The sequence below is a fragment of the Hemibagrus wyckioides genome, linkage group LG21, assembly GCF_019097595.1.
Source record: "Hemibagrus wyckioides isolate EC202008001 linkage group LG21, SWU_Hwy_1.0, whole genome shotgun sequence".
Lineage (NCBI taxonomy): Eukaryota > Metazoa > Chordata > Actinopteri > Siluriformes > Bagridae > Hemibagrus > Hemibagrus wyckioides.
Window position 1 is genome coordinate 15,205,100 of NC_080730.1, and position 24,184 is coordinate 15,229,283.

The following is a 24,184-nucleotide window of genomic DNA, read 5'->3' on the forward strand; positions in this document are numbered from 1 at the left end:
GGTCATCAAACCATTCCTGATCCATTTTTGCTTTGTGGCACTGCGCATTATCCTGCTGAAAGAGGCCACAGCCATCAGGGAATGCTGTTTCCATGAAAGGGTGTGCATGGAATGCAACAATGCTTAGGTAGGTAGTACGTGTCAAAGAAACATCCACATGGATGGCAGGACCCAAGGTTTACCAGCAGAACATTGCCCAAAGCATGACACTGCCCCTGCCGGCCTGCCTTCTTCTCATAGTGCATCCTGGTGACATGTGTTCCACTGGTAAGCAAAGCACACACACCCGATCATCCAAGCTTGTTCTAAGCCTCACAAGCTTAGAAATTTTTTTTTTATATTTCATTAGTCCCAGTGAATTAATCATTACTACTAAAAGATAAACCTGTGGTCCCTCACAAGTTGGCCTACAGCCCACAATCATGCAAAATGAATCAAGCCTTCTGACCAATCAGAACGGAGAATTCTGTGGTATAGAACAATGCATTGTGCAAACAGGTCCAGGGCTTACACTCTTTATTTAATTCAATTTAAATACAAAAAAAAAAAAAAAAGAACAACCAAAAAACCTTCTGCTTGACAACCAGCATGAACGCTCCATAAAGACGGCAGTGAACCTGGGCAGATGTACCCATGTATACAAATTGATTTCTTTAGCTGACGATAACAGGCAGCGAGGCTCGAATCTGCACGAAAATATTAAAACTACGAAACTTTGGCACGTGCAGTAAGTCAATCGTGAGCGGGTATTGGTGGTCGACTAAAACAAGACAACAGATTGCTTATTATTCCTTATTGCTTTAGAAAAGAAAACCCCATCCAGGTTGTAAGATAGATTTTTTTTTTAATTGTTTTAATATTTATACTATTTACTCTATTATCTCATACAGTATATTTACACATACCAACCTTCACATTGCTGTACTGTAGAATACCTATATGATGTTCGCACCACAGAAAAGAATCAACATGAAGATGATCGGAGGTGAAACCGTGGCATTAACAGGCATGAGAGGAACCGCATATTAATGTAAAATATCTAATAAAGTCCAAAGGCTAAAAAGTGGTCCAAGTGTACGCTCTTTATCTTCTCCTTAATGTCTGATTTATACTAACCGACTGGATAACCAAAGCCTCGGATTAAGTGTGCTTAAGTTTAAGTGTGTAACAAAAAGCAAAATGGAGGAGGAGGAAGAGGAGGAGGACTGGCACATCATGTCATCATGCTGAACGTACAGCCGCTGATAAGAAACATTAGGCTACATTTATGACCAAATAGAAGATTTAATAAAGCGTGCAGCCAAGAGCTACAGCCATAATGAGCATTTTGCCTCAACAAAAATGAATCGATTTGCAAATAATTCAAAAACATAGTGTCTTGAACTTTTTTTTTCTTACATTTTTACACCATTCCATGTTTAACCATGACAATAACCTTAAACCACCAAGTGAAAGCTAAATACTCATATCCTTAATCTTATTTCTTCCCTTACTCTGATTCAGACTCATCTCCCTCCAGATCGAGCCAAAGACAAATTATCATATGAGGGGGGAAATAAAGGAACAAGATGGTTACAACTTAGAGAAACAGGTAGAAAGTAGGAATGTGGAGCAGTCTGTGTGTGTCCTGATGGTTGGATTCGCCTGTCCGGCGTTTCCAAATGGCACTCCAGGCCTCAACGTCCAAACAGTGTCCATGAGGCGGCTCCATCAGTGTCATTTCAAGAAGATCAGATAGAAGGCCATACACAAACAGGAGAGTGCCACGGCAATGTGAAGCCGGGTCCCGATTACCGCCGCTGTGAGGAACGGAAATAACAATCAGGTTAATATGCACAGAATTGAATATGATCAGAAGAAAAACATAAGAGGTGCATTCCAAGGACACGACAAAAAAGCCTGAAAATATCTTGCTGTAAATTTAACTAAAGTTTTTAAAAGTCATATTAACATGTTATGGCTCTGAAAAGCTTGTCTACTAAAAGTTCAGAACAGGACTAAATGATGGCATTTCAGCAACACACACCTGAAAGTGGAAATGAATACAGAATGAAAGGTACACTATATTGTCAAAAGTTTTGGGACACTCCTCCGAATTATTGAATTCAGGTGTTGGGTTCGGCCCCTTAGTTCCAGTGAAAGGAACTCTTCAGCATACCAAGACATTTTGGACAAGTTCATGCTCGAAACTTTGTGGGAACAGTTTGGGGATGACCCCTTCCTGTTCCAACATGACTGCACACCAGTGCACAAAGCAAGGTCCATAAACCTGATAGAACACCTTTGTGATGAATTAGAACGGAGACTGTGAGCCAGGCCAAAACTGGGACGTCAGCCTCTACATGCACATGAATGTAATATGGAGTTGACCCACTCTTTGCAGCTGTAACAGCTTCAACTCTTCTGGGAAGACTTTCCACAAGGTCTAAGAGTATGTTAATGGGAATTTTTGACCGTTCCTCTAGAAGCGCATTTGTGAGGTCAGGCATTGATGTTGGTCGGGAAGGTCTGGCTCGCAGTCTCCGCTCTAATTCATCCCAAAGGTGTTCTATCAGGTTGAGGTCAGGACTCTGTGAAGTTCCTCCACACCAATCTCGCTCATCCATGTCTTTATGGACTGATTCTGGAAGATTCGACACAAGAGCTGGGTTAAATACTTCTTAAGCTGATAATTGCTGCTGCTTTTCAATGCAGTCCATTTAGATTACTATTAAAGCATTCCACTCTGGTATGAATCTCTTCTCTACCTTCGCTCACAAAATACCGTCATCTCTTCCCTTATCAGAACAGTACAAAAAGACACGCTCACCTTTATAGAAGACGCCCCACACGCCTTTCTTCTCAGATAAGAGCCAGCTGTTGAGGCGAGGAACCTTCTTCAGATAGGCACAAGTACAAATGAAGAGAAGTCCAAATACAAGGATGCCGTCAAAGGAGTACACTGAGAGTAAGGAGAGATAAAGCATACTTGTTCAATTATATGACATCAACAACAACAATAATAATAATAATGACAGCTGACATAATTATTACTAAACAGCTGAGATGGGTATCGGTTTGTTTTGGGAATATTATGACAAAAAGGGAAACCGATTATCTTATAAATTAACGGCGTTATTTGTTTCCGGTTAAGTTTATTTATATCGATAATTAGCCTGGTAAACATTAATTAGCCTGGTTAGCTTTGTTTACAGTTCTGCCCTGGTGACGTGTTTGCTCACATCGCCACCTCGTCACAACACGAGCAACAATCTGCCAAAAGCCGACCAAACACCCGCTTTATTACTTATTATCCGAATTAAACCGGTAGTGAGTGTGAACGCTGTGTAACCGAGGCTCTAGGTCCAGCCACGTCCACAGACGAGCTAGCTAACATGCTAACATTAGCATTAGTTTGGTAGCTAGCCTGTACGTGATGGCCGCATCTCCATAGCGACAGCCGATCAATCGATGGTGTCGTGTTAGGCGGGCTTACCGTTTGTCATGGTGGCAGCGTTTTGTTCTGGGAAAAAGAAAGTTAAACGACATGCAACAGACAGCTAACTGGTTTCTATTTCGCACCCATAATAAGCTCCCATTACAAATCACCAACAAGAGCGAGGCTGACACTTCCGGGAAGAACGGAATTGTGGGAAAATCTCGTCTACTCGTTTCTACCGTCACTACTCGGACGCAGTTTGTTTCTGCGCATGCGTGGCAATTGCTGCCACTGTAGCATTTTATTATGAGTAGTATTATAACAACAGTATTATAAATACTGGGAACGTCGTCATACTTCAGACAAGAAGTACGCGCATTTCTGCACATGCGCAGTACAAATCGTGTTTTCGGTACGGCTCTAGTAGGGACATCTACTTCTTCTTGTTTTAGTTTGATGGAGGTTGATCAACAACAGGTTGCTGAATTAGCGCCTCCTACTGATAGCCTGAATGTTTCCTAAAACAATAAATAGCTCAACTTTTAATCTTATAAAGCTAAATGCCTGGCTTTCTTTAAGATTCCATGTAAAATGTCTTTCAGGTGATAAGACACTGCTGTTTTTCCTGATATTTGCTTCCAGATGCTTCCTCTGAGACACATAAAGCCTGACAACACATGCTCCGGCTTCATGGCTTTTGGTAAAACAACAACAACAACAACAACAACAAAACTTCAGATAATGTTCATGTCAAGCATCAGAATAGGTGGAAAATATGTTCACAGGGACTTTGATTATGGCATGGTTGCTGGTCCCAGACAGGCTGGTAAAATAATTCAGGCTTCAGGCTGCTTGAATAATTCAGAAAGGGCTGATCTCCTTTGGGTTTTCACACACGACAGGCTCTATATCTTACACAGAATGGTACAAAACAAACAACAGCAACAAAAGAAAGAACATTAAGTGTGCAGTGGTTCTCCTGCAAGAGGAAATGCCATGATAGGAAGGAATGGCCTGAATGTTCGAGCTGGAGGAAGGCTTTACAACCTGCTGTGAGCTGAAAAGCATCTCAGAATACACCTGGTCTTTTTGTTCCAATATTCAGGTCTCACGTTGTTTTGATGTTTGAACTCTTGGACTTTAGCTGTAAGATTTTCTGCATTTGCTGCCTCATGATGATTTGATTAGATGACTACATGAATGTGTTCCTATTAAAGTGGCCAGAGAGTGTATTTATCTGTATAATCGCTCCATATATTTGTTTATCACTACATTAACGGCCATCGGACCACCAGTACAGCAATCAGTGGTTTTACAGCATTAAAATCAATGCAGCATGCACCTGATACCCAACAAAACATGAAGCATTGTGTTCCCTTCATGCTTAATCATGCTTTAAGGACCCTGGCAAGACCAGAGACAGCTTTCCTGGCACAAAGAAGATCACATACGGTGGAGTCAGCTGTCGTCTGCTTGTTTTTGCAACCCGCTGTTTCAGTGTGTGTGGCAGTTTGCCCAGGTGCGTCTGTCTTAGTCTGAGCTGTTTCTACACCCTCTCTATGTGAGAGAAAAATCCAATGTCCCTGCATTATGTGCATCACAGAGAGCACTATAAAAAGAAAAAAAAATTAAATTAAATAAAATTAAAAACAAATAAATAATAATAATGATAATAAGAAATTGTTTATTAAACATATTTTTTATTTAGGTCGAATCGTACCTGAAATTCAGGAAAATGTATACACCATAAAATCAGTAGTTATAATATATATAAAAGAATAATTGCTAATATGAATACTGTCTGAAATCATCAATCTGCCAATCTATCTATAAATGCATACATTTGATTTCAAGTGTCTAAAATGGCAGTCCACCTGCAGTCTACCATCTGTTCTGTCTTAAATCTGATCAAGACCCATTTCATGTTCTGCCAGAGGTGTGATTAGATGGCTAATGCCATTACGTGAGTCTGCTGAGTACAATTTTGACTCAAACCCTCAGACGGATTTTCAGCAGGCTTGTGTGTGTGTGTGTGTATGTTTTGTACTAGTGTTTCCATGCGCTTCAAAGTAACTAGCTCCTTACTGAAAAAGAGTATGCTGCTTTACTACGTACCGCAGGTAAGCCTGTTTTATGATCCATGCTGATGCAGTGGAATTAAATCGGGTGGTTAGAAGATGAATATGTTTGGCCTCATAGACATTTGGTATTGTTAACATTCTTGCATCAGTGATGTAGTTGAATGAATTGAATAATACAAGACTAGTCATGTTGTTGAATTTCTTGTCTCTGTTCACACTGTCAGTATCACAAATGTGTTTAATTTTAAAAAGGGACCTCGACCTAGAACAGAAAAGTGAATATCCTACATAGTATTTTCCTTTATCTGGGTTTATTTTCAGGTTTAAATCAGGAAATAAGCCCCATATATTCAGCATCATATCTGTGTATCACTGAAATATCTTACTGATTCATGTTTGTACTGCATTGTATTACATTTGGATTATTTTGTCTAATCCCAGGCGTATATATTATAATGTTGGAGCACTATTAAAGCTTCCTTATATACTTTAGCCAAGCTTTACATTCAAACTTAAAACACAAACTTGATACACAACTTCCTAATTTGGAAATGCTTCACTTTGAATTGATTTTGGATTTTTCTGCTTTGCTTTCTCTGCCCTCCAAGATGGTCACACCAGGAAGTGTGGAGAGAACGTGTCACACAGGTATTTTGGTCAGCTTTCAATTCTATCTATAAACCCACTGACAACTTTAAAAAGAAAAAGAAAAAAAAGATATAGATGAATAAAAAGTATATTTGAACTTTATGTTAGAAAGCTCCAGGTCTGAAGCAGTAGCACAGCAGCAGATGGAAAATCATGATCATCTGATTCAGCCCAAGAAACCTTCGAACCCTGTGTTAGAGTCGCCGAGCCACCGGGTGCTGCACCGAGAACTTCGAGTCAGCCACAGATGGTGAGCTAATAGTTTTATCATCCACTAAAATGAAGATATATATAACATTATAAAAGTGTCAGTTTTGGGTCTCAACAACCTTGGAAGTCTGCATTAAGCTGGGCTTAATGTGTGTACATGTTTATATACACACTCCATCATATACATCTAAAGGCAGTGTATACAGTAATATTTTGTAATATTCTAACCGTGACACAAAGTGGTACAGTTAATTTACTCAAATTAGACGTTCATTAATATATTATTCTTCTAGCTCTTCTAATAACTAGACTACATCTAAAAGATTTTTTAATGGTAGCTTAAGTACACAGGTCTGAACCGGTGTTTTTTTTTTACCTGCCTAAGACCTTAGAACATATGCTGAGTTACTTGTCCTCAGAGATGATCAGAGGGATCAGGGATGGCCTCTTAACCAGGACATGACTTCTGATCTGGGCTGAAGAAAATAGGCTGTCTGAGCTGATTTAAATGTGTATAAATAAGCCTACAGCATTCGCACAGCCCTGAGGGAGAGCAAATCAGGAAGCTTCCTATTGACTGCTAAAGAAATACTGAATGGTCAAAGCTGGCTATATTAAACTATACAGCTGGTCTGTAGCTAAAACATAAACATATACACCAATCATGCATGACATTTTGAGCACTGACTGGTGAAGTGAATAACACTGATGATCTCCTCATCATGGCACCTGTTAGTGGGTGGGATATATTAGGCAGCAAGTGAACATTTTGTCCTCAAAGTTGATGTGTTAGAAGCAGGAAAAATGGACAAGTGTAAGGATATAAGCGAGTTTAACAAGGGCCAAATTGTGATGGCTAGACGACTGGATCAGAGCATCTCCAAAACTGCAGCTCTTGTGGGGTGTTCCCAGTCTGCAGTGGTCAGTATCTATCAAAAGTGGTCCAAGGAAGGAACAGTGGTGAACCGGCGACAGGGTCATGGACGGCCAAGGCTCACTGATGCACGTGGTGAGCGAAGGCTGGCCCGCATGATCCGATCCAACAGACGAGCTACTATTGCTCAAATTGCTGAAGTAGTTAATGCTGGTTCTGATAGAAAGGGGTCAGAATACACAGTGCATCACAGTTTGTTGTGTTTTGACAGCAAAAGGGGGACCAACACAATATTGGGCATGTGGTCATAATATTATGTCTGATCGGTGTAGTACATTTCAATAGCAATAACATTTTGAAAGCGTTTTTTTTTTTTTGAAGTAAATTGCAAAGTACTGCCGCATCATCCACAGAAGAAATTGAGAGCAAGTGATCAACTGTAAGAATGATATCCATGAATATAATAAATAATATGAATCAATGTCATTGAGTTACTTCTTTTATAAAAGGATATTAGTTTTTGTTTTGTGTAATATTTGACTTCATTTAGTAGGCAGTGGCTTTGTGTATTGTCTATAGTTTAGACAGCAGTGTGTGTGGCTAAATTCTATAAACATGGATTCATTGCATTGTACTTAGAATGTATATTACATTATAGCCATCGGTCAAAGATGAGAATGCTTTCACATTATGAAATAGCAACCAGTAGAGAGAAATGAAAACCCGTCTTTCAGAAGGTTTGATGAACACGTTGTCTGTATCCATGTGCTGAGTGTGCAGGGGGCTGCTGCCTGCTGAGAAGTGTGAGCTGCAGAGGGTAATGGAGCAGAGGAGGCTGGAGCAGCAGAGGGAGAGAGAACAGGCTCTGAGACCACTCACTGATCTGGAGCAAGAACTGAGCAAGAGAAGGCAGAGATTACTCGCGGTACGAAGACTGGGAGCTTAGATAATCAATATTTATGCACTAGATAATGACCTGGTATATGACTAATGGAGAACCAGAAGGTTCAACGTCTTTATTATTGGACAATGGACTGACCTGTGATTCTGCTCTTTCTTCAGTATGAACTGGAGGAAAAGAAGCGACAAGAAGACCTGCAGAACGTACCCGAGTTTGTGCGTGTGAAGGACAACCTGAGACGTGTCCGTGTGTCTTAACCGGACCCCCATCCTCTGGACTTCATTTACGTACATCAGAGTTTCAATTAAAGAAAACCTTCATATTTATTAGCAGTTCAGATCAGCAGGAGGTGGAATTTCATTAGCATTTTATTATCATAAAATAACATGATCAGAGATGCACTGCGCGGCAAGAACGTTTGATAGGATAACACGATGGAGGTATAATCTGTGGCTCAGTAGTAACAGAGTTCAGAGTCTTATTAATACAGCTGATGGTATTTCCAAATTGAAATAAAAACAGGCAAATGAAAACATTTCATGTACACAATACTGCCTGCTGCAGTATTTTTAAAAGCTAGCTGAAATACAACGAGTGTGAAGTGAGCACTGTTGTCTGTTAGTGTAAAATAATAATAATAATAATAATAATAATCATAAAATTAGGAGAAGAGATGCAGGAGGAAATGAAATTATACAACAGTTGAAATATGCAAACATACAAATCCATTTCTGTTGTGATTTTTCTGCTTCTGAGCAATGTTTTGTTCCAGTTAAGCTTTGCTCATTGCATTGGCACAATCCAAATAAATAATAAGTCATATTAAATAAATGTCTCCCAAGTTGTAACTATGATCCACAATGCTTTTTGTCCATTTAATGTTGCCCATAATCTGCAAATCCATTCAGCTTCTAGCTCTGACATATTCACGCCTGGATTTAAAAGGAACTCTTCAAACATACAGAAGAGGATTGTTAGAGTCTAATCGTGTGAAGTAAGTCCAAGTAAGCTGCTGGCTGGTCAAGCACGGACCACAAAATATAACAATGAATGTGTGTGACATCCTCAGGGAAGTCAGGGGATACCGTCTTTCCGCTGGCAGCACTGCGATGGCGGAACGTTCCAGTCATAAATATACGACAGGCGCAGCTTTACCTCCTCTTTGCACAGACGTCCGTCTCTCTGCAGCGTCTGGTGCTTCTCGAGCATGTCCTCCAGACTCTGCTTGTGTGTGACCAGATACTTATTGCTGCACCCCCTCGATTTGTACTCGGTATCGAAGCGCGGGTCATGCATCCGCTTCACATCGACAGGTGCGAGCCAGGCGCCCAGAGAGACGTCCTCGCTCTGCCACGTCTTCAGGTAAGCAGAGTTCAAGTGCACATAGCGCACTAAATCTGTCGAAAGCACGTAGCCACCGCCTAAAGCGTACGGTATGTAATAATCACATAACTCCCAAGCGCTCTCTTTCCACTTCCCGGCCGTTTTGACGCGGCCTCGGCCGGAGAAAAAGCCCCAGTAAAGGCGTCTGGGCTCCTTACCCTTCAGCTCCTCCTTGAGCAGGTCCAAACGGGCGAACGTATCATCGTCGGCCTTCAGGACAAACCTGAAGTCCAGTTTTTGATCGAGCCACGAGTAGGCATGAATCAGCTTCAGTGTCAGGTTCTCGTAGGAGTCACGGAGTTCAGGGAGGAGGAGAAGGTCTCCGTGACGCATCTGCTCCGTCTCTAGATTCCGCATGTCCTCGGATGGCAAGCCCTCAGTGCCAATCGCGAACAAAGCCAGCACATCAGGGTCAGTTTTGGAAAGCCAGGTGCTGCGGATGATGCTGCGCCGCTCTGTGTATTTTGGACCCGTGGTGATGAGGACCACCAGGAAAGCCGAGATCTCCCTGGCGTCAGAAGGTGAAGCTGGGCGCTCGGGTCGGGGTTGGGCACGTGGTGCAGAGCCAGGAGAGTCGGGAGGTTTCAACGTCTCTGAGGTGCATTTGGCGAGGAAAATGAGGACTGTGGCGAAGAAACAGAGGGCACCCAGCACCAGGCCAGTCTTATGGCGGCACACGAGCCGGACAAAATTCATGGTGTTCCAGCTGGAGGGAAGCAGATTAAAACTCAGCAATTTATTGTGTACAGCTCACACTGTCTATGACATTGTTTGTTACAAGGAATCAAATAATAAGATCCTGGATCAAGACATTATATGGAGCACATAATTAGTAAAGTATCTAAAGGATGCCTTTGGATTCAAGCTTTCTGTCAATGACGCTCGTATCTCATACTGTGTCCAAGAAAGATAACATCACAGTCCAGGAAACCGCAGTGAAATAGAAAGGTGTTAGTGATGATGCGAAACAACATTTAAGACACAGTTAGAGTCGAGATGCGCAGTGTCATTAGGCAGACTAACAGAAAAAGATTACTTCCACAGGTCCACGTTTGCAGGTGGAAATATAATATAACACAAATGCGTTAATTCGCCTTTACCCGGGATTTGGGCGCTGCACCGCTTTCTGTCGCTTTTATGATTTTCTCTCGTGCATTGTTAGCTTGAGGCTAGCAATCTACCAAGTCACACAGCTAGCATAGCTTGGCAAGGCTAAACAGGACATTAATACCGCCAGCCTTCTTCCCTCGCTGCCCAGCTTAATAAATAATGCTGTCACGAAATAGCTACCAGGCGAGACATAGCAATATTTCGTGAAAATCGTTCATGCCGTCAGTGTTTCTCCTCAGACTGAGAGCACACAGCGGCACTCTGACAGGAGGCTGCTTAGCTGTAGGTTGCTGATGACGCAGGCAGGAAACTAGCGGGCGTCAGAAAGCGTGGAGTGACCCGAAGCACACTATCTTAGTAAATAGTATGTAAAAACACAGTACCAATCCATATAGGTAATGCTGCATACTAGCAAACTAAGCAGTGTGGAGGAATATACGGCCCTATAATTGCACTAGAGCATACTAAAGTACTAAACAGTATGCGGGAATAAAACATATTTATACAACCGTACTAAACAGTATGGACTAATATACGGCACTATAAGCACATACGAGCATACTAACATACTTAACATTATGGACTAATATACGCCTCCACACGCGCATAAAAGCATACTAACATACTAAACAGTATGGACTAATATACGGCACTATAAGCACATAAAAGCACACTAACATACTAAACAGTATGGACTAATATACGGCACTATAAGCACATAGGCGCATACTAACATACTAAACAGTATTGGCTAATATACAGCACTATAAGCACATAAAAGCATACTAACATACTAAACAGTATGGACTAATGTACGGCACTATAAGCACATAGGCGCATACTAACATACTAAACAGTATGGACTAATATACGGCACTATAAGCACATAGGCGCATACTAACATACTAAACAGTATTGGCTAATATACGGCACTATAAGCACATAAAAGCATACTAACATACTAAACAGTATGGACTAATGTACGGCACTATAAGCAGACTAAAGAGTTCCACCAAAACTTTATATATTTCTGCAACCAGAGATTATTTAACTGTAAAATAAATTCAGTTAAATAAAATAAAAGCAAAAATTATTATAAATATAAACAAAAACTGGCTTATTTTTCAATGTGTACAAATAATAATATTTAATATAGTAATAATTAATAAATAATAATTATTATTTAATTATATAGAGCTCCTGGATTTTTAACTCAGGGAAAACACTATAATAAAATTTTTTCCAAATGGTTTAAATTCAATAATAAATATAATGTCTGGTGATTGTGTTTTATAACCACTGTAACAATTCATTAAAAATAAAAAAATAAAAAACCCTCTCACCTTGACACATGGAGCCACTTTAAAGCTATAAAATCTAGATGGTCTAGATTTATCAAGAATATAAACTGCAGTAAAAGCTACAAGCATCGAAAGAGTTCAAAACGTGGCTCCAAATTGATATATAACTAAAATGTTCAATGTGAAATAATAGTAATTTTTACCCTCCTGGTTTCTGGAAGCCCGTGCTTACTAAAGATGAATAAATGAATTAATAATTATTCACACTGGTTTCAAATCACACAGGACAAGCAGAATTGAATTGTGTTGTTTATTTGATGGTATCACAGCGGAGGCGTTCTGACGTATGTTGGTAATTGGACATTAAAAAAATGCACACAGTATTCATGTAGTCTATGCGACAATGTACTCTTGACTTCAAAATATCAACTGCCAAAACATGGAGAGAAAGAAAAGTCAAGGCACATCATCTTACAGAGAGCAGAACAAGTAAGACCATAAAGTTCAGACAGTGTTCTTCTGAGCAGAGGATCTGCACATCGAGCCAGTGCTTGGTCACCAAATAAAGTCAACCTGCCTCATCATAGGATGTGGTTCATTTCAGGTGACATTAAAAACATGATCAAGAGCGCACCAGCATTGTGCCCTGGACTTTCACAGGTCGTGTTTTTTTGGTGTCAGGCATTCTATTCTGCAAAACAGATTCTCCTCCCAGCATCAAACAGAGTCTTGACATCACATCAATTCAGCAAACGAATCAACATGTTTTTCCTGAAGGAAATATCGTCAGCACATTTTCATTGGCTTTTGACAAGATCACAGTTCTAAAGCTCCCCCACCAAACTCAAGAGGCATTAATGGACTTCAACAAGATAAAAACGACTCAAGACAAAACCAGGAAATCTTTCGAAATCTATCGTTTTACGTTCAGCACAACATACGTCCTACATTTCTACCTTGCCTTGGGATTAACTAACACTTAAGTCTTGATTTAAATAATGGAGCCACATGGGCACCGTACACACTCGCCATCTTTTTTTTTTTTTTTTCCTCCCAATTCTTTTCAGTCATTTCAGTACACAGCTTCCACTAAATTAAAACACAAACAGTGGGAACATAACTTAAAATGATATAAAAGAGGGCCTAAACAGAACACAAAACATTAAAACAAGTCTAAAGGGGGAGAAAGTGGGTTACAGGGTTAGTGTGGAACTTTTAGTAGTAGACGAAGAACAGCAGGAGGCACGCTGTACCCGACTCCTGTCCTCACTTTGAGTCAGCATCTTTAATAGTGTTCCTCTATTGCTAAAGAAGGTCAATTTTTAACACATTTTGTTCTGTGCTAAAAAAATAAACTTAACCCGAACTCATAGCAGGACTTTTTAAGAAGGATACAAACTGAGACTGGTAAAATAGAATATTTCTAAGTATCAACCTTAAAAAAAAAAAAAAAAAAAAATCTCTAAAATAGTTCAATTAAATAGGTAATAGCAGTTACGGTTGCAGCAGTTTCAACGGCGAGGGGAAAGTCTGAGGAGGTGGTTGCTAATCCTCACTCGGTTCTCCACGGTGAGCCTCAGATATACGGATACTGAGGAACTCTACCGGGGCTGAGCTGATAGCCGCTATAAGTTCCGCTTCCTCTAGTGGTGCTGGTGTTTGGGCCCACGTACGGGTGGTCAGGGAAATGTTGCTGGTAGTGGGCAGGCAATCCGTGGACAACGCCACTCACCGGCTCTTTGGGGATCAGACCGGGTGCGTAGGGGCCGGCCGGAGCGTGGACGGAAGGGGACGCGCCGTGGACGAGGAGCTGCTCCATGGCACGAGGGGCAGACCCGGGATACGGGTATAAGCCGGGAGCACCGGTAAAGGACACGGCCTCCTGGAGGCGGTACTGAGAGGAGGAGGGTGGGTAAGTCTGCTGGCGCCGCAGTGACGAGCCGCTAGTGGAGTCTTGAGATGACGAAACTGTGGTCTGTAGAAACAGTAAAAAATTCTACAATGTCTCGAGTGGACTTTCTTTTTTTTAATCATGTCCTCTCAACAAGCATACTTTTTATAAGCCACTCTTAACCCACACACACATTTATAGAGCAGGTCATCACCTGGCTGAGGTTGAGTGGTTGGGATCTGCTGGGCTCATGCAGATTAACACTCTCTCCTGAGCTGCAAGGCTGACGTGTGGCCACCCTCTTCGGTTTGATGTAGGAATTCTGTGCGACTCCTTTATAGGGCACACAAAGGTAAATTTGCTTCAATCTTACAGACATCTCCGTACCTTAAACAGGAGACTGAAAAGAACAGTCTTGGATTCATGCCTCAGAAAAGCAGGCTGTACTTAACACTCACCTGGAGCTGCTTTGGTAGGTGCTAAGCTTCCCACTGGCTGCATTTTCACTGACGGAACAACAATCGCTAAAGACTTTGCCAGACGCAAGGGCTGAGCTCCCCCTTTGCCGTTCCGGGGCAGCGGGGTCAGAGGGCTCGCGGTGGAGGAATCCGAGTCCAGCACGGTCACACAGCTGATAACATTGGCTCTCTGACTGGGTCCGCAGCTATTAAGAGGAAAAAGCAGCATTCAGTTAGCACTAGAAAAGTTCAAAACAACCACAGCATTCACACCCAATATAACAAAAACAACCTTCTAATAAGTATTTTTTAAACCATTCTACATAAAAATGGACAGGAAGTGGCCTCACCTGGCAGGGTGAAACTTTCTCTCATCCTCCTCATCAGAGTCGCTGTGAATGGTGATGACGCTGACAGCCGGGCTTGGTGTGTCGGAGATGATGATTGGCTGGGAGAGGGCAGCGCGGTAAGAAGGACAGCTGCAGTGAAACCAAAGAGGAAGAGACGACATTAATTTATTTATAATAATATTTATAAGACTTAATATATAATTAGTCTTTTTCCAAGCTAGTTATCATTTTTACACAAACACACACAAAAGGCAGTTAAATGTGGCCATCTAGAACATCCTAGCATTTAATATATTAACACCAAGTTTTAATTTAACAAAGGAAATAAAAGTACCATCTCTTTATAAAATATTATTTCTAATGAGTATAAAGGTGTGCAGATGCATTTTAAACATTTAGATAATTCAGTGGTTTAAAAGTGTACCTGGTGGTGCTGCTGTCTCCACCTCGAGCCCTGCTCCTCTTGCTCTGCGAGGGTCGAGCAGCGCTGGACACTCCGCAGCCGAGGGACTGAGCAGAGTCTAGAACGTGAGGGTTCTGCTGGAGAACTGTACCATGAGAAGCCCTGGAAAGTACGATTTGAACCATTAGTCAAGGACCATGAAATAAGGATTTAATGACTTCTCAGTTAGTCAAGAGCTGGGGGACGTTTCTTTATTTCATCTTATCACTGTTACATTATATTCTCTCATATTTTAAATATCTTTCCAGACTATATTGTTCCTACCTCCAGGTGGGAGTCTGCTGGGCTGAGTTATCTGAGAGGATGGTCTCCAGCGGGGAGTCTGTGATGGTTGATGCTGCGCCTGCTCCATGAAGGGCCATGCCTGGAACCTGCTGCCAGGCAGAGGGCAGGAGGATCTGCTGCGTGCCCGTCTGCCAGGCCTGCTGTGAGGACACACACAAGCTCTAGGATTTAGTAAGCAATCTACATGTTCTATTGCTTCACAGAGTGAGACACACGTCATCTTTTAAAGTAACCCTGAGTAAGGTTGTCAAGTCAAGGAGAATTATACAAGTGGATCAATAGGCTGGAAAACGTAGTAGTGCTATTAATAAGACAATAAAATACACAAGTGTAGCGATACACACACACAAACAAAACACAGCATGTGTGTTTGTGTAGAGTATATTTATAAACGTTGTAGCAGAACAAACATTCAAATATGATGCAGAAAGTGTGCACCTGGCAACACTGCATGAATATTCACAGAGAGCAGTGTATTAAAATGTTCCTAGCCCATTGTTTCAGATTATTACTCCACATTAGTGCTTGAAATCAAGATCAGGGGTACTTTAATTCAGCAAATTACTGGGAATATGAAGACCATTACATAAAAAAAGCTGTACATGAAGTTTATAATTAATAACAGTATGAACATGGCATGACGTTATACAATCCTTTCACCAGCATGCGGATGGAATGCAGGTAGCTTGCACGTGACTACACACATTAAAGCGCAGCCCAAACTCAACAATCCAGATCTGCATCAAGTCCAGCGCTCCTTTTATCAAAAAAAAAGAAAAAGAAAGAAAAGCAGGCCAGAGCTTTTTTTTTTTTTTTTTTTTTTGCGAAAGCACAGGCTTACTTTCATCACATTATGAAGCCAAGACCAGCACGACGTGCAACGACCTTTCACAAGCGTTTAATGAAGAAAGAAGGATGAAGGGGTAAACAAACGAAAAAACAGGCGCTCGAAGCCCAGTGACCTGTTGGAGGAGCACTAGCTGTTAAAAACAGATTAGAATATGAATAACAACAAAAAAAGGCCACTTTGCATAGAAAGCAATCGGGTCATAAACAAAAAAAAGAGCCATGGCTTTGAGACAAAAGAAGACCTGTGGAACAACAAGGCTATGAAGAAGAATGTGAGTGGGTTTTTTTTCTTTTTGGTGTGTGTGTGCGCGCGCTGGACAAGGTGACCTTCCTCCCCTGAAAGAAGACAAGAAGAGGTGGGGGAAGGGGGAACACCATGACAAGAAGCTGCAAGCAGCAAAAAAAAAAAGGGCGAGTCAGCACATGCGTCCCATGCCTGGAGCAGACCTGCACTGAGAGAGAATGGAGGGGGGAGAAAGAGAATCTAGGAGAGGGACAAATGGAAGACAAGCTGAAAATGAGAGAGAGAGAGAGAGAGAGAGAGAGAGAGAGACTGGAAGAAGGGCAGAAAAGAGGTGGAGAAATAGAAGGAAAAAGAATGATCTGTACCACCCTATAAAGGCAAAATACTTGAACACTGGAGCTCATAAAATTTATTCAATGTTCAGACATATCTGGTCACAACGGTTAATTTATTTTGGTCATTTTGCCTTTATATAGCAGCATAGAACTAAGACAGAAAGAAAGACGAGAGCAGAGAGATTCCGATAGCATGGGAGAAGAACAGGGGTGGTAAGGATGAAAGATGATCGTGTTAGTGGTGGAGTCCTGCGTGGGTCTCTCTTTACCAGCACGGTGGCTGTCTGCTCCAGGAGGGAAGGCCTTCCTGCCCCGCAGCCCAGCGCCAAGGGCAGCGGGTACTGAGCGGCCATGGGCATGCCCGCCGCCTGCGGATGCAACGTGGCCACCATCAGCGGCGTACAGGAGCCCTGTGGATGAGGTTTTGCCAAAAAATAAGGCAAAATGCAAGGGAAAGGTTAGGGGAAAAAAATTTCACTCTGCGTCAAGAGTACAAGGCTGCGATTTCAGTCGAATGTTGTAAAAATTGTACAGGGCCTCCTCCTTCCTCTCCCTGCCACCTCAGATCAGAGACAAATTAATGATCAGTCATTTTGCAGGCAGACAGTGACACACACACACACACATACCTGGGTGAGCATGCCAGGCTGAATCTGGAGAGACTGTGTGTTCTGGCTCTGCTGGACCACAGGAACACCATTCTCCATCCTGACTGGATAGCTGGAGTTCTTACTGGAAGATGAAAGACCTTCAAAAGGGAAGGAAGAAAATAGTTAAACACGCACACACACACGAATATCAGAACCACTGACGAGCTTTAAAAGTAATTCCCAATGCTGAAACTAATGTGCATACACGTTGGCTGTAAAGGAAAAAAGGCAGCGGTACAAAATTTGGTCCATCTAGAGGTGGGCTTAATATCTAGGTTGAAAAAATGTACACCAAAGCCAGAAATCCTAGCTAAAAGGACAATAAGGTGAATCATAAATAGTAAGGTGTCTTTTACATGATTATATTATTTGGATATTATTTTTATTAAAGCGCATTTTCTCTAATTTGCTTATTTTTTTTTGTCAATCCCTGCCCACTAGTCCCTAATACACGCCTACTAAACATCTAGGATGAGGGGAAACACATGCCTCCTGAGGAATATGAAGCAAATATTTTATATTCTTCTGTGTACATTGGGTATATCCATGAATAGTTAGTGGCGCTCTGACTGATGGGAGTGAGGAAGGAAGCTCTGCAGCATTAAGACAAAGCCTGTAATGGTATATGCAGTGTACTTACTCTCCTGTACGCTATGCGACGTAATTCAGAGAGGATTATAATGATTGTTTTTACCCTGTATGGTAGTGGGCGGGCAGACGATGAGGGTCTGCTGGAACGGCTCGCTTTGGCCACACAGCTGAGGTGGGCGGCTCTGAAGGGGGATGCTGGATTGGGTCAGACCTGGGATGTTTATGGTAGCCTGTTGATAAAGAGTTGGCTGGTAATTGAGGAGAGGCACCGCTCCTCCGGCTGAGGGAACCTGAGAACACACACACGCGCACACACAAAACCATTCCAGTGAGTGTCTTGAAGGTCTATTACCACCGAAAGTATAAAGAGAACAAGCCTTTGCACTCACACTGCACCTGGGGAGTACAGGTTTCTCAATCAGTTGTTATCTAATCTCTACACTGTCAAGATGATTAAATACAAGACTAAGGCCCGTATTTGCAATCCTCAGAGCAGGTCTACTGTTTCTGAACCTGCTCTGCTTCAGCATGTTCTTGGGTCTACACAAAGGAATGCATGGAAGAACACACACTTAGGAGACATTCTGTGCAATCAAGGACGCAATGTCAAGCTTGCAAGAAAAGAACAACAAAAAAAAATACAACATGTTAATGGTTGAAACCAGCAACAGGGTAGTGTTGTGCAGCCTGACATGAAGCAGAGGAAACTGACCATTCAATGTAACAGTTATATAACAAGCAACACAGCAGCCATAACACATTGTTCCACATTGCTCCTATACCTAAACGGAAACGCCTTCCATGAATGTTAAACATCTCTTTAAAGAATCTTGGTTTATTAGAGCACCTGCCAAAAACATTCCTGTAAATCAGCTGAATTACAGAAAAGATAATACATTAATAAAAACCTCTAATTTGCCTTGCACACCAGAATACTGTCAGAACTGCTGTGCTAGAAAAAGTAATCACTACCTTCTGACCAATCAGATTCAAGAATTCGACAAAATTCTCTTATTAACTGATGAAGTCCCTTTAAAATAGTGCTTAAAAAAACTGACACTTAACTACCACACACATTTGGTCTAAGGTCAGCAGGTGAGTCGTACCTGGTTGTTCTGGTTGAGCTGACTGCTGAAGGTCACAGTCAGGTTGCCTGCAGCACCAGGAACGGTATTAGCAGCGAAAAGAGCTTTCCCATTGTCATAACTGCTGCTCCTCCTCTTACAGAGCTCCATGTTCTGAAAGCACGACTTCACACTAAAACAAAGAAAAGTGCTTAGGACCATGAGATTATACACATACTCAAATCTTTGTTCGAATGGTCTCTCCCATAAGCCCTTGCACTGTGTGGCCCTTACTGAGAGCTGTGAGGAAAGTCCAGCAGATGGCTCATAGTGACAAAAGGATGTGCCAGGGTCTTGCTGGGAGTGATTCTTTTATCAGCGTCGAGCCGCAGCATCCGTTTCAACAGGTCGATGAACTCCCGCCGGTCGGCCTTCTCTGCCAGCATGTCCGTGCCCTCCAGGTGAGACGACAAATTGACCTGGAACAGGACCAACAGCAGACAAAGATCATGGAAAGGAATTTTTAAGCAGAGAGCTCTGTGGAAAAACTTGGATCAAGTAGTCTGTGTGGTGCTTTTCATTTTTACCTGCATCATGTCATCCAGGCAATTAAAGATGTACTTTCGGGCTTCTTTGGACTTAATTCCCATTTCTGCCTCGTGCTCTGCTGGAGTCTGTGGAAGGAAAAAAAAAATGCCATTAGGTTTGCAAATACAGATTGTTTTCAGTGTCAATGGTGTGAACATTATACAAATTTTAAAAAACTGCCCACCTTCAACCTCCACAGAGGGTAGCTAGAGTCAGGAGCTCTGTGGAAAAAGCGACTGGTCTTTGTCCCGGCACTCAGAAGATACTCTGCTGGCAAACCCTGAGTCTGAGAAATGTAACGGATCTGCAAGAAAACCAAATCCATTTACCTCTTATTACTCTACGTAACAACAAAATATATTACACTGATCCAAAGAGAAAGTTGTTACCTGGTCATACTCAGACGCTCCAGGATACAGCGGCCATCCGAGGAAAAGCTCAGCAATCACGCAGCCCAGTGACCACATGTCAATGGCTTCACAGAAAGGCAGGCCAAGGATGATCTCAGGTGCTCTGAAACCATGGTGGAAAACATCATGGATGAGATCTAATATTCTCTGTGTCATACTGTTTATTAGCTGTATTTTAAATACAAGAAAGCGAAAAATTACAGATGTAAAACAAATCCGAATAGCTTTTCCTATTAATGAAGATTAATTAAGAGGAAGCTATAACATCAACCGTTTTTGCAAAAACGTGGACACACCTGTAGTAGCGGGACTGCAGGTAGGTTGAGCACACAGCTTTGGAGACGTGGCTGGCCGAGCCAAAGTCAATCACCTTCACCCTGTACGGCTGCCTGACAGGGTCCACCAGCATGATGTTCTCGGGTTTGAGGTCGGCGTGGATCAGGCCCAGACTCTTGAGCTTCATGAGCGCTGTGGCCACCTGCTGCAGGATGGGCCTGATGTGACGCAGAGGCAGTGGGCTGAACTTGCTGTGCTTCAGGAAGTCGTAGAGGTTCTGCTCCAGCATCTCGAATACTAAGCAAGTGTGACCTTTGTGTTGGAAGCACTCATAAGAGCGCACAAAGTTGTATTCGTCTGCATTCTCAGCACTCAGCCTGTTCAGGATGCTCACCTGTGGGGCGGGAGGACGGAAAAAAACGGATTGCCAAAACTCTTAACATATATTAGCAGGAGTAGCTACAGTATCAATGCAGCTAAAACATAACATTTAATAATATGAGTTTTATATTTTTATCAAGTCTGCAACAGACAAATTTATGATCTGATGAAATTTCTAACCTCTATCTGTCCTTGGCGTGCATATGAGGGATGGTTCTTGAGGATCTTGATCGCTACAATTTCGTTGGTACCCCTTTTCCAACACTTGGCCACCTGTCCGAATGTGCCGCGCCCGAGGAACTCCAGCACTTCATAACTGCTAGACACAGAGCAGAGGATCTCGTGCTGTACCAGCTGGTAGTCTCCTTCACAGTTTGAGCTGCTGCTCTTGGTGGTTGGTGCAGAGTTGGCGATGGACTGGGCCGTGGTGCCAACAGCAGCAGTGCGAGCAGAGAAGGCAGGCGCTGACAGCTCCTCGAGGATCTGAACGCTCCCGCTGCCACTGTCAGCTCCCGCCGACCTTTCGGTCTCCTCATTCTTCCGCTTCACACCATACCTCTGCCCGCGGCTGGCGTGGAGGTCCGAGGCCTGGGTGGTGTGGGATGCACGATGGGCCTGAGCGTGGCTGCCGGTGCTGTCAGCAGCTCGAACCACCACCTGGCAACGAGAGGCAGGCGGGAAGACCAGGCCCGAGGTGCTGAAGGGGAGCGCGGGAGCTGGGTTGAAGCTGTAGGAGCCGTAGGCTTCTGTTTCCCATGCGCAGCTCTCCACCTTCATCTTCTTCACCCGGCAGAAGGCACTGGAAGACACGGATGGGGGGGAGAAGACTTGCAGCTGCGAGGCCATGCCTGGAAGAGGAGGCTGAGGTTTATTTATGCATCTCCAAATCTACATTCATATGTAATGTCCAGGGCAGTGTCACATGTACCAAACCAGAAAGGGGGGGAAATGAGAAAAGGTTTCACTTTATCTGAAAGAATGAACTGAAAAAATTGGGACGCAATAAATTTAGAGGTTACTATTGTACTTCCAGCAGTGCTTAAATTTCCTGCAGGGTTCAGTCTTTTCCCTTTCTCTCACACACCAACTTCACAGGAAAAGCCGTTAATGATCAGATTAGTTAAATCAGGTGACTTAGCGCTGCGGAAACATTAAAATGTGCAAGATAGTCAGTATTCCAGGGCCAGAAAAGGTAACCTGAGCTGCACTTGATCATTTGCGTCAACACTGTGCTGTACTGTGTCTCGCAATTCCTTTCACTTTTCACACACAACCAGACCTTCGTCACAGATTCACCTCCTAAAATGAATCAGTTACCTGATTTTGCAGCTGTAACTGTAATTACATGCAATCTCATACTCCCCCCCCCCCCAAACAATCTTCAAATTACCCCATTTTGTTTATGCACCAGTTCTGCCTAGGTTTGAATGTTGTTCCTAACCCCTGGTGTCACCCGATACACATCTGTAATCTGCCAATCAGCATTTGCACAATGCATAGCTAAAACCTTGGTACGCACATCAAGCTCCTTCGAGATAATGATTACCCACAAACACCTAGTCTGCATAATGATGCAAAAAAAAAAAAAATATATATATATATATATATATATATATATATATATATATATATATATATATATATATACACACATCCAGCTATTTAGTAGAAATCAGCAGGAAGCAGTAATGTAATGAAAATAATGAACAGGGTTTTAACTAAATAAACAAAGAACTGACCGTGTACAAACACACACTAGTGTATTGAAATGTTTTCAGCACTGTTTATGGTCTATCATCTGGAGACATTTTCCCAACTGTATCTATTATATATGCTAAAGGGGCTTAGTTTGCAAAACAGTTTCCCTACTTCACTTCGACACAACATCCTGCGCAATACAGCTAAGGAAATAGATGCTTACATAATGACGATGAAACCCAAGCAATACTTCTGGACCATTTCAGCCATGATTGACTAGATTACATGCCTAATGGCATTCGGGGTAACTTTAGGATCAGTGTTTACAGTAGCTCCTCATCGACTCCACCCGATCCTACAGAACTGGACTATCTGCCCCCATCCACGTCCACCACGACCAACAACACTGCAACAAACTCACACTGCCGTCACTATTACACTGACTCATCCCTAAACCAATCGATATTACGTATAAATGCTTTAAACACAATGTAGAAGCCATCATTTATAATACATTTCTATAAGGACACAGAGAGACTCCAGACGCTCGTTATGTAGCCTGCAAAACCAACATTAGCTCCCAGGCAGACGACGATGCAGTGCAAGCTCCCAAAAAACATCATATATAACAGCTGAGGGAGCTGTAAACAACGTGGAAAATATCCAAGCACAAAATATGTATTGTGTAGCTTAAAGGCTTGCGTACCTGAGTTCATTCGTCCTCTTGATGCGGACCAGTGCAGAGAGGTTTAAATCCCACCGACGGCGGATTAGGCCTTCATTGTTAGCTCGCTAGCTAGCTTTCAACATGGAGCCGGCCCACAGCAGCAGCCTAGACACCAGTCGAAAACAAACTCACATCAGTCATACACAAACAAACAAACACAGCAGTCACAAAGAGGCTCGATTCGACGCCCTGTACTTTTAATCCTCGACGCCAAAGAGTTTTAAAACGGGTTCTTAAAAGCCACTAAAAACAAGGCAGGTTGTGTCTCACCCGAACATCGCAAGTCCGATTATCAGCTGCTTTGACTCAGGCTTCCTGCACGCAGAACTGCGCAGGCGCAAACAGCACAGCCGTCCCCCTTGCGCTCCGCGCATGCGCACAGACGCCCTTCCCGTGAACCACGCGCCTTGTTTCTAGAACCAGGACGGAATGTCACGCAACCTCTATAATTGGAAATTTCCCTGTAAAGCGTCATTCACCGGAGTCACTGTTTCTCCAAGAAATCTGTACTTTCTGTGATCTGACTAACCAGACTCGGTGTACTCAGCTGAGAGAAAACAGCTCGGAACAGTCTAAACAAACCATGCAAATAATGTTTCAGCATATGAATACTGAAATAAACAAAACCAATTTCGAAAGGTGGCATGACACAGTGACTTACACACACCACACTGTGTTTCAAATCTAAAAGACATCAGTTTAGATCAGATAATTTGCTTTTTAATAGATGGGCTAAAGACCTTCAAACCCAATCACACATTTCATGACAGCATACACTCACCATCTAGTTTAATAGCAACACCTATATATCTGCTCATTTATGTAGTTATGTAAATCAGCCAACCAATGCATAAAATCCCACACAGCTTCCGGTAATGTTCACGTCAGACATCTACATCCATGCTCTAGATACCAAAAGGGTTCGTCTGAATCTTCCAGAAACTTCTGATCACATGTGAATTTTGCACATTGAGTCTAAATAAAAATGACTTTTGACA

General features: G+C 42.4%; 4 protein-coding genes across 11 annotated transcripts; 1 reads left to right on the forward strand and 3 right to left on the reverse strand.

Moving 5' to 3' along the window:
- Positions 1-499: 499 nt before the first annotated feature.
- Positions 500-3,616, reverse strand: tmem167b (transmembrane protein 167B). Of its 2 annotated transcripts, none has more exons than XM_058374199.1 (3): positions 3,476-3,616; positions 2,810-2,941; positions 500-1,799 (listed from the first exon to the last, which is right to left on the reverse strand). In XM_058374199.1, the coding sequence occupies exons 1-3, from the start codon at positions 3,483-3,485 to the stop codon at positions 1,717-1,719; spliced, it is 225 nt and encodes a 74-aa protein (XP_058230182.1). In that variant the 5' UTR covers positions 3,486-3,616; the 3' UTR covers positions 500-1,716. The 2 variants fall into 2 exon arrangements, with proteins under 2 accessions (XP_058230182.1, XP_058230181.1); XM_058374198.1 differs by lacking the exon at positions 500-1,799 and adding an exon at positions 1,832-2,623.
- Positions 3,617-3,700: 84 nt separating this feature from the next.
- si:ch211-160o17.6 (protein FAM107B) lies at positions 3,701-8,432 on the forward strand. Of its 4 annotated transcripts, XM_058374200.1 has the most exons (7): positions 3,701-3,830; positions 4,021-4,118; positions 5,469-5,538; positions 6,108-6,147; positions 6,256-6,397; positions 8,012-8,156; positions 8,294-8,432. In XM_058374200.1, exons 2-7 carry the CDS (start codon positions 4,096-4,098, stop codon positions 8,387-8,389), a joined length of 516 nt encoding a protein of 171 aa, XP_058230183.1. In that variant the 5' UTR covers positions 3,701-3,830; positions 4,021-4,095; the 3' UTR covers positions 8,390-8,432. The 4 variants fall into 4 exon arrangements, with proteins under 4 accessions (XP_058230183.1, XP_058230186.1, XP_058230184.1 ...); XM_058374203.1 differs by lacking the exon at positions 5,469-5,538 and having other exon boundaries at positions 6,260-6,397; XM_058374201.1 differs by lacking the exons at positions 3,701-3,830; positions 5,469-5,538 and having other exon boundaries at positions 3,908-4,118; positions 6,260-6,397.
- Positions 8,433-8,496: 64 nt separating this feature from the next.
- b3galt6 (UDP-Gal:betaGal beta 1,3-galactosyltransferase polypeptide 6) lies at positions 8,497-11,671 on the reverse strand. The gene is made up of 2 exons (XM_058374196.1): positions 10,616-11,671; positions 8,497-10,221 (listed from the first exon to the last, which is right to left on the reverse strand). The coding sequence occupies exon 2, from the start codon at positions 10,209-10,211 to the stop codon at positions 9,207-9,209; it is 1,005 nt and encodes a 334-aa protein (XP_058230179.1). The 5' UTR covers positions 10,212-10,221; positions 10,616-11,671; the 3' UTR covers positions 8,497-9,206.
- Positions 11,672-12,222: 551 nt separating this feature from the next.
- On the reverse strand, positions 12,223-23,591 carry hipk1b (homeodomain interacting protein kinase 1b). 4 transcript variants are annotated; one of them, XM_058374192.1, is made up of 18 exons: positions 23,457-23,591; positions 23,166-23,291; positions 20,942-21,609; positions 20,401-20,774; positions 20,084-20,207; positions 19,879-19,998; positions 19,694-19,780; positions 19,401-19,585; positions 19,149-19,299; positions 18,146-18,332; positions 17,431-17,549; positions 17,071-17,211; positions 15,353-15,513; positions 15,050-15,190; positions 14,626-14,754; positions 14,276-14,481; positions 14,032-14,150; positions 12,223-13,901 (listed from the first exon to the last, which is right to left on the reverse strand). In XM_058374192.1, the coding sequence occupies exons 2-18, from the start codon at positions 23,173-23,175 to the stop codon at positions 13,503-13,505; spliced, it is 3,321 nt and encodes a 1,106-aa protein (XP_058230175.1). In that variant the 5' UTR covers positions 23,176-23,291; positions 23,457-23,591; the 3' UTR covers positions 12,223-13,502. The 4 variants fall into 4 exon arrangements, with proteins under 4 accessions (XP_058230175.1, XP_058230178.1, XP_058230177.1 ...); XM_058374195.1 differs by lacking the exon at positions 17,071-17,211 and having other exon boundaries at positions 15,353-15,510; XM_058374194.1 differs by lacking the exon at positions 17,071-17,211.
- Positions 23,592-24,184: the final 593 nt, after the last annotated feature.

Excerpts from the sequence above, each read along its gene's own strand:
- si:ch211-160o17.6 (XM_058374200.1), top strand. The coding sequence starts at position 4,096 with ATGCTCCGGCTTCATGGCTTTTG. Across the intron at positions 4,119-5,468 it reads CTCCGGCTTCATGGCTTTTG|TGTTTCCATGCGCTTCAAAG; the intron begins GTAAAACAACAA and ends GTTTTGTACTAG. Across the intron at positions 5,539-6,107 it reads TGCTTTACTACGTACCGCAG|ATGGTCACACCAGGAAGTGT; the intron begins GTAAGCCTGTTT and ends CTGCCCTCCAAG.
- b3galt6 (XM_058374196.1), bottom strand. The coding sequence starts at position 10,211 with ATGAATTTTGTCCGGCTCGTGTGCCGCCATAAGACTGGCCTGGTGCTG.
- hipk1b (XM_058374192.1), bottom strand. Across the intron at positions 19,586-19,693 it reads GCCTGGATGACATGATGCAG|GTCAATTTGTCGTCTCACCT; the intron begins GTAAAAATGAAA and ends GTCCTGTTCCAG. Across the intron at positions 17,212-17,430 it reads AGCCTGGCATGCTCACCCAG|GGCTCCTGTACGCCGCTGAT; the intron begins GTATGTGTGTGT and ends CCTCATCCACAG.
- tmem167b (XM_058374198.1), bottom strand. Across the intron at positions 2,624-2,809 it reads GTGGGGCGTCTTCTATAAAG|AATCAGTCCATAAAGACATG; the intron begins GTGAGCGTGTCT and ends CGAATCTTCCAG.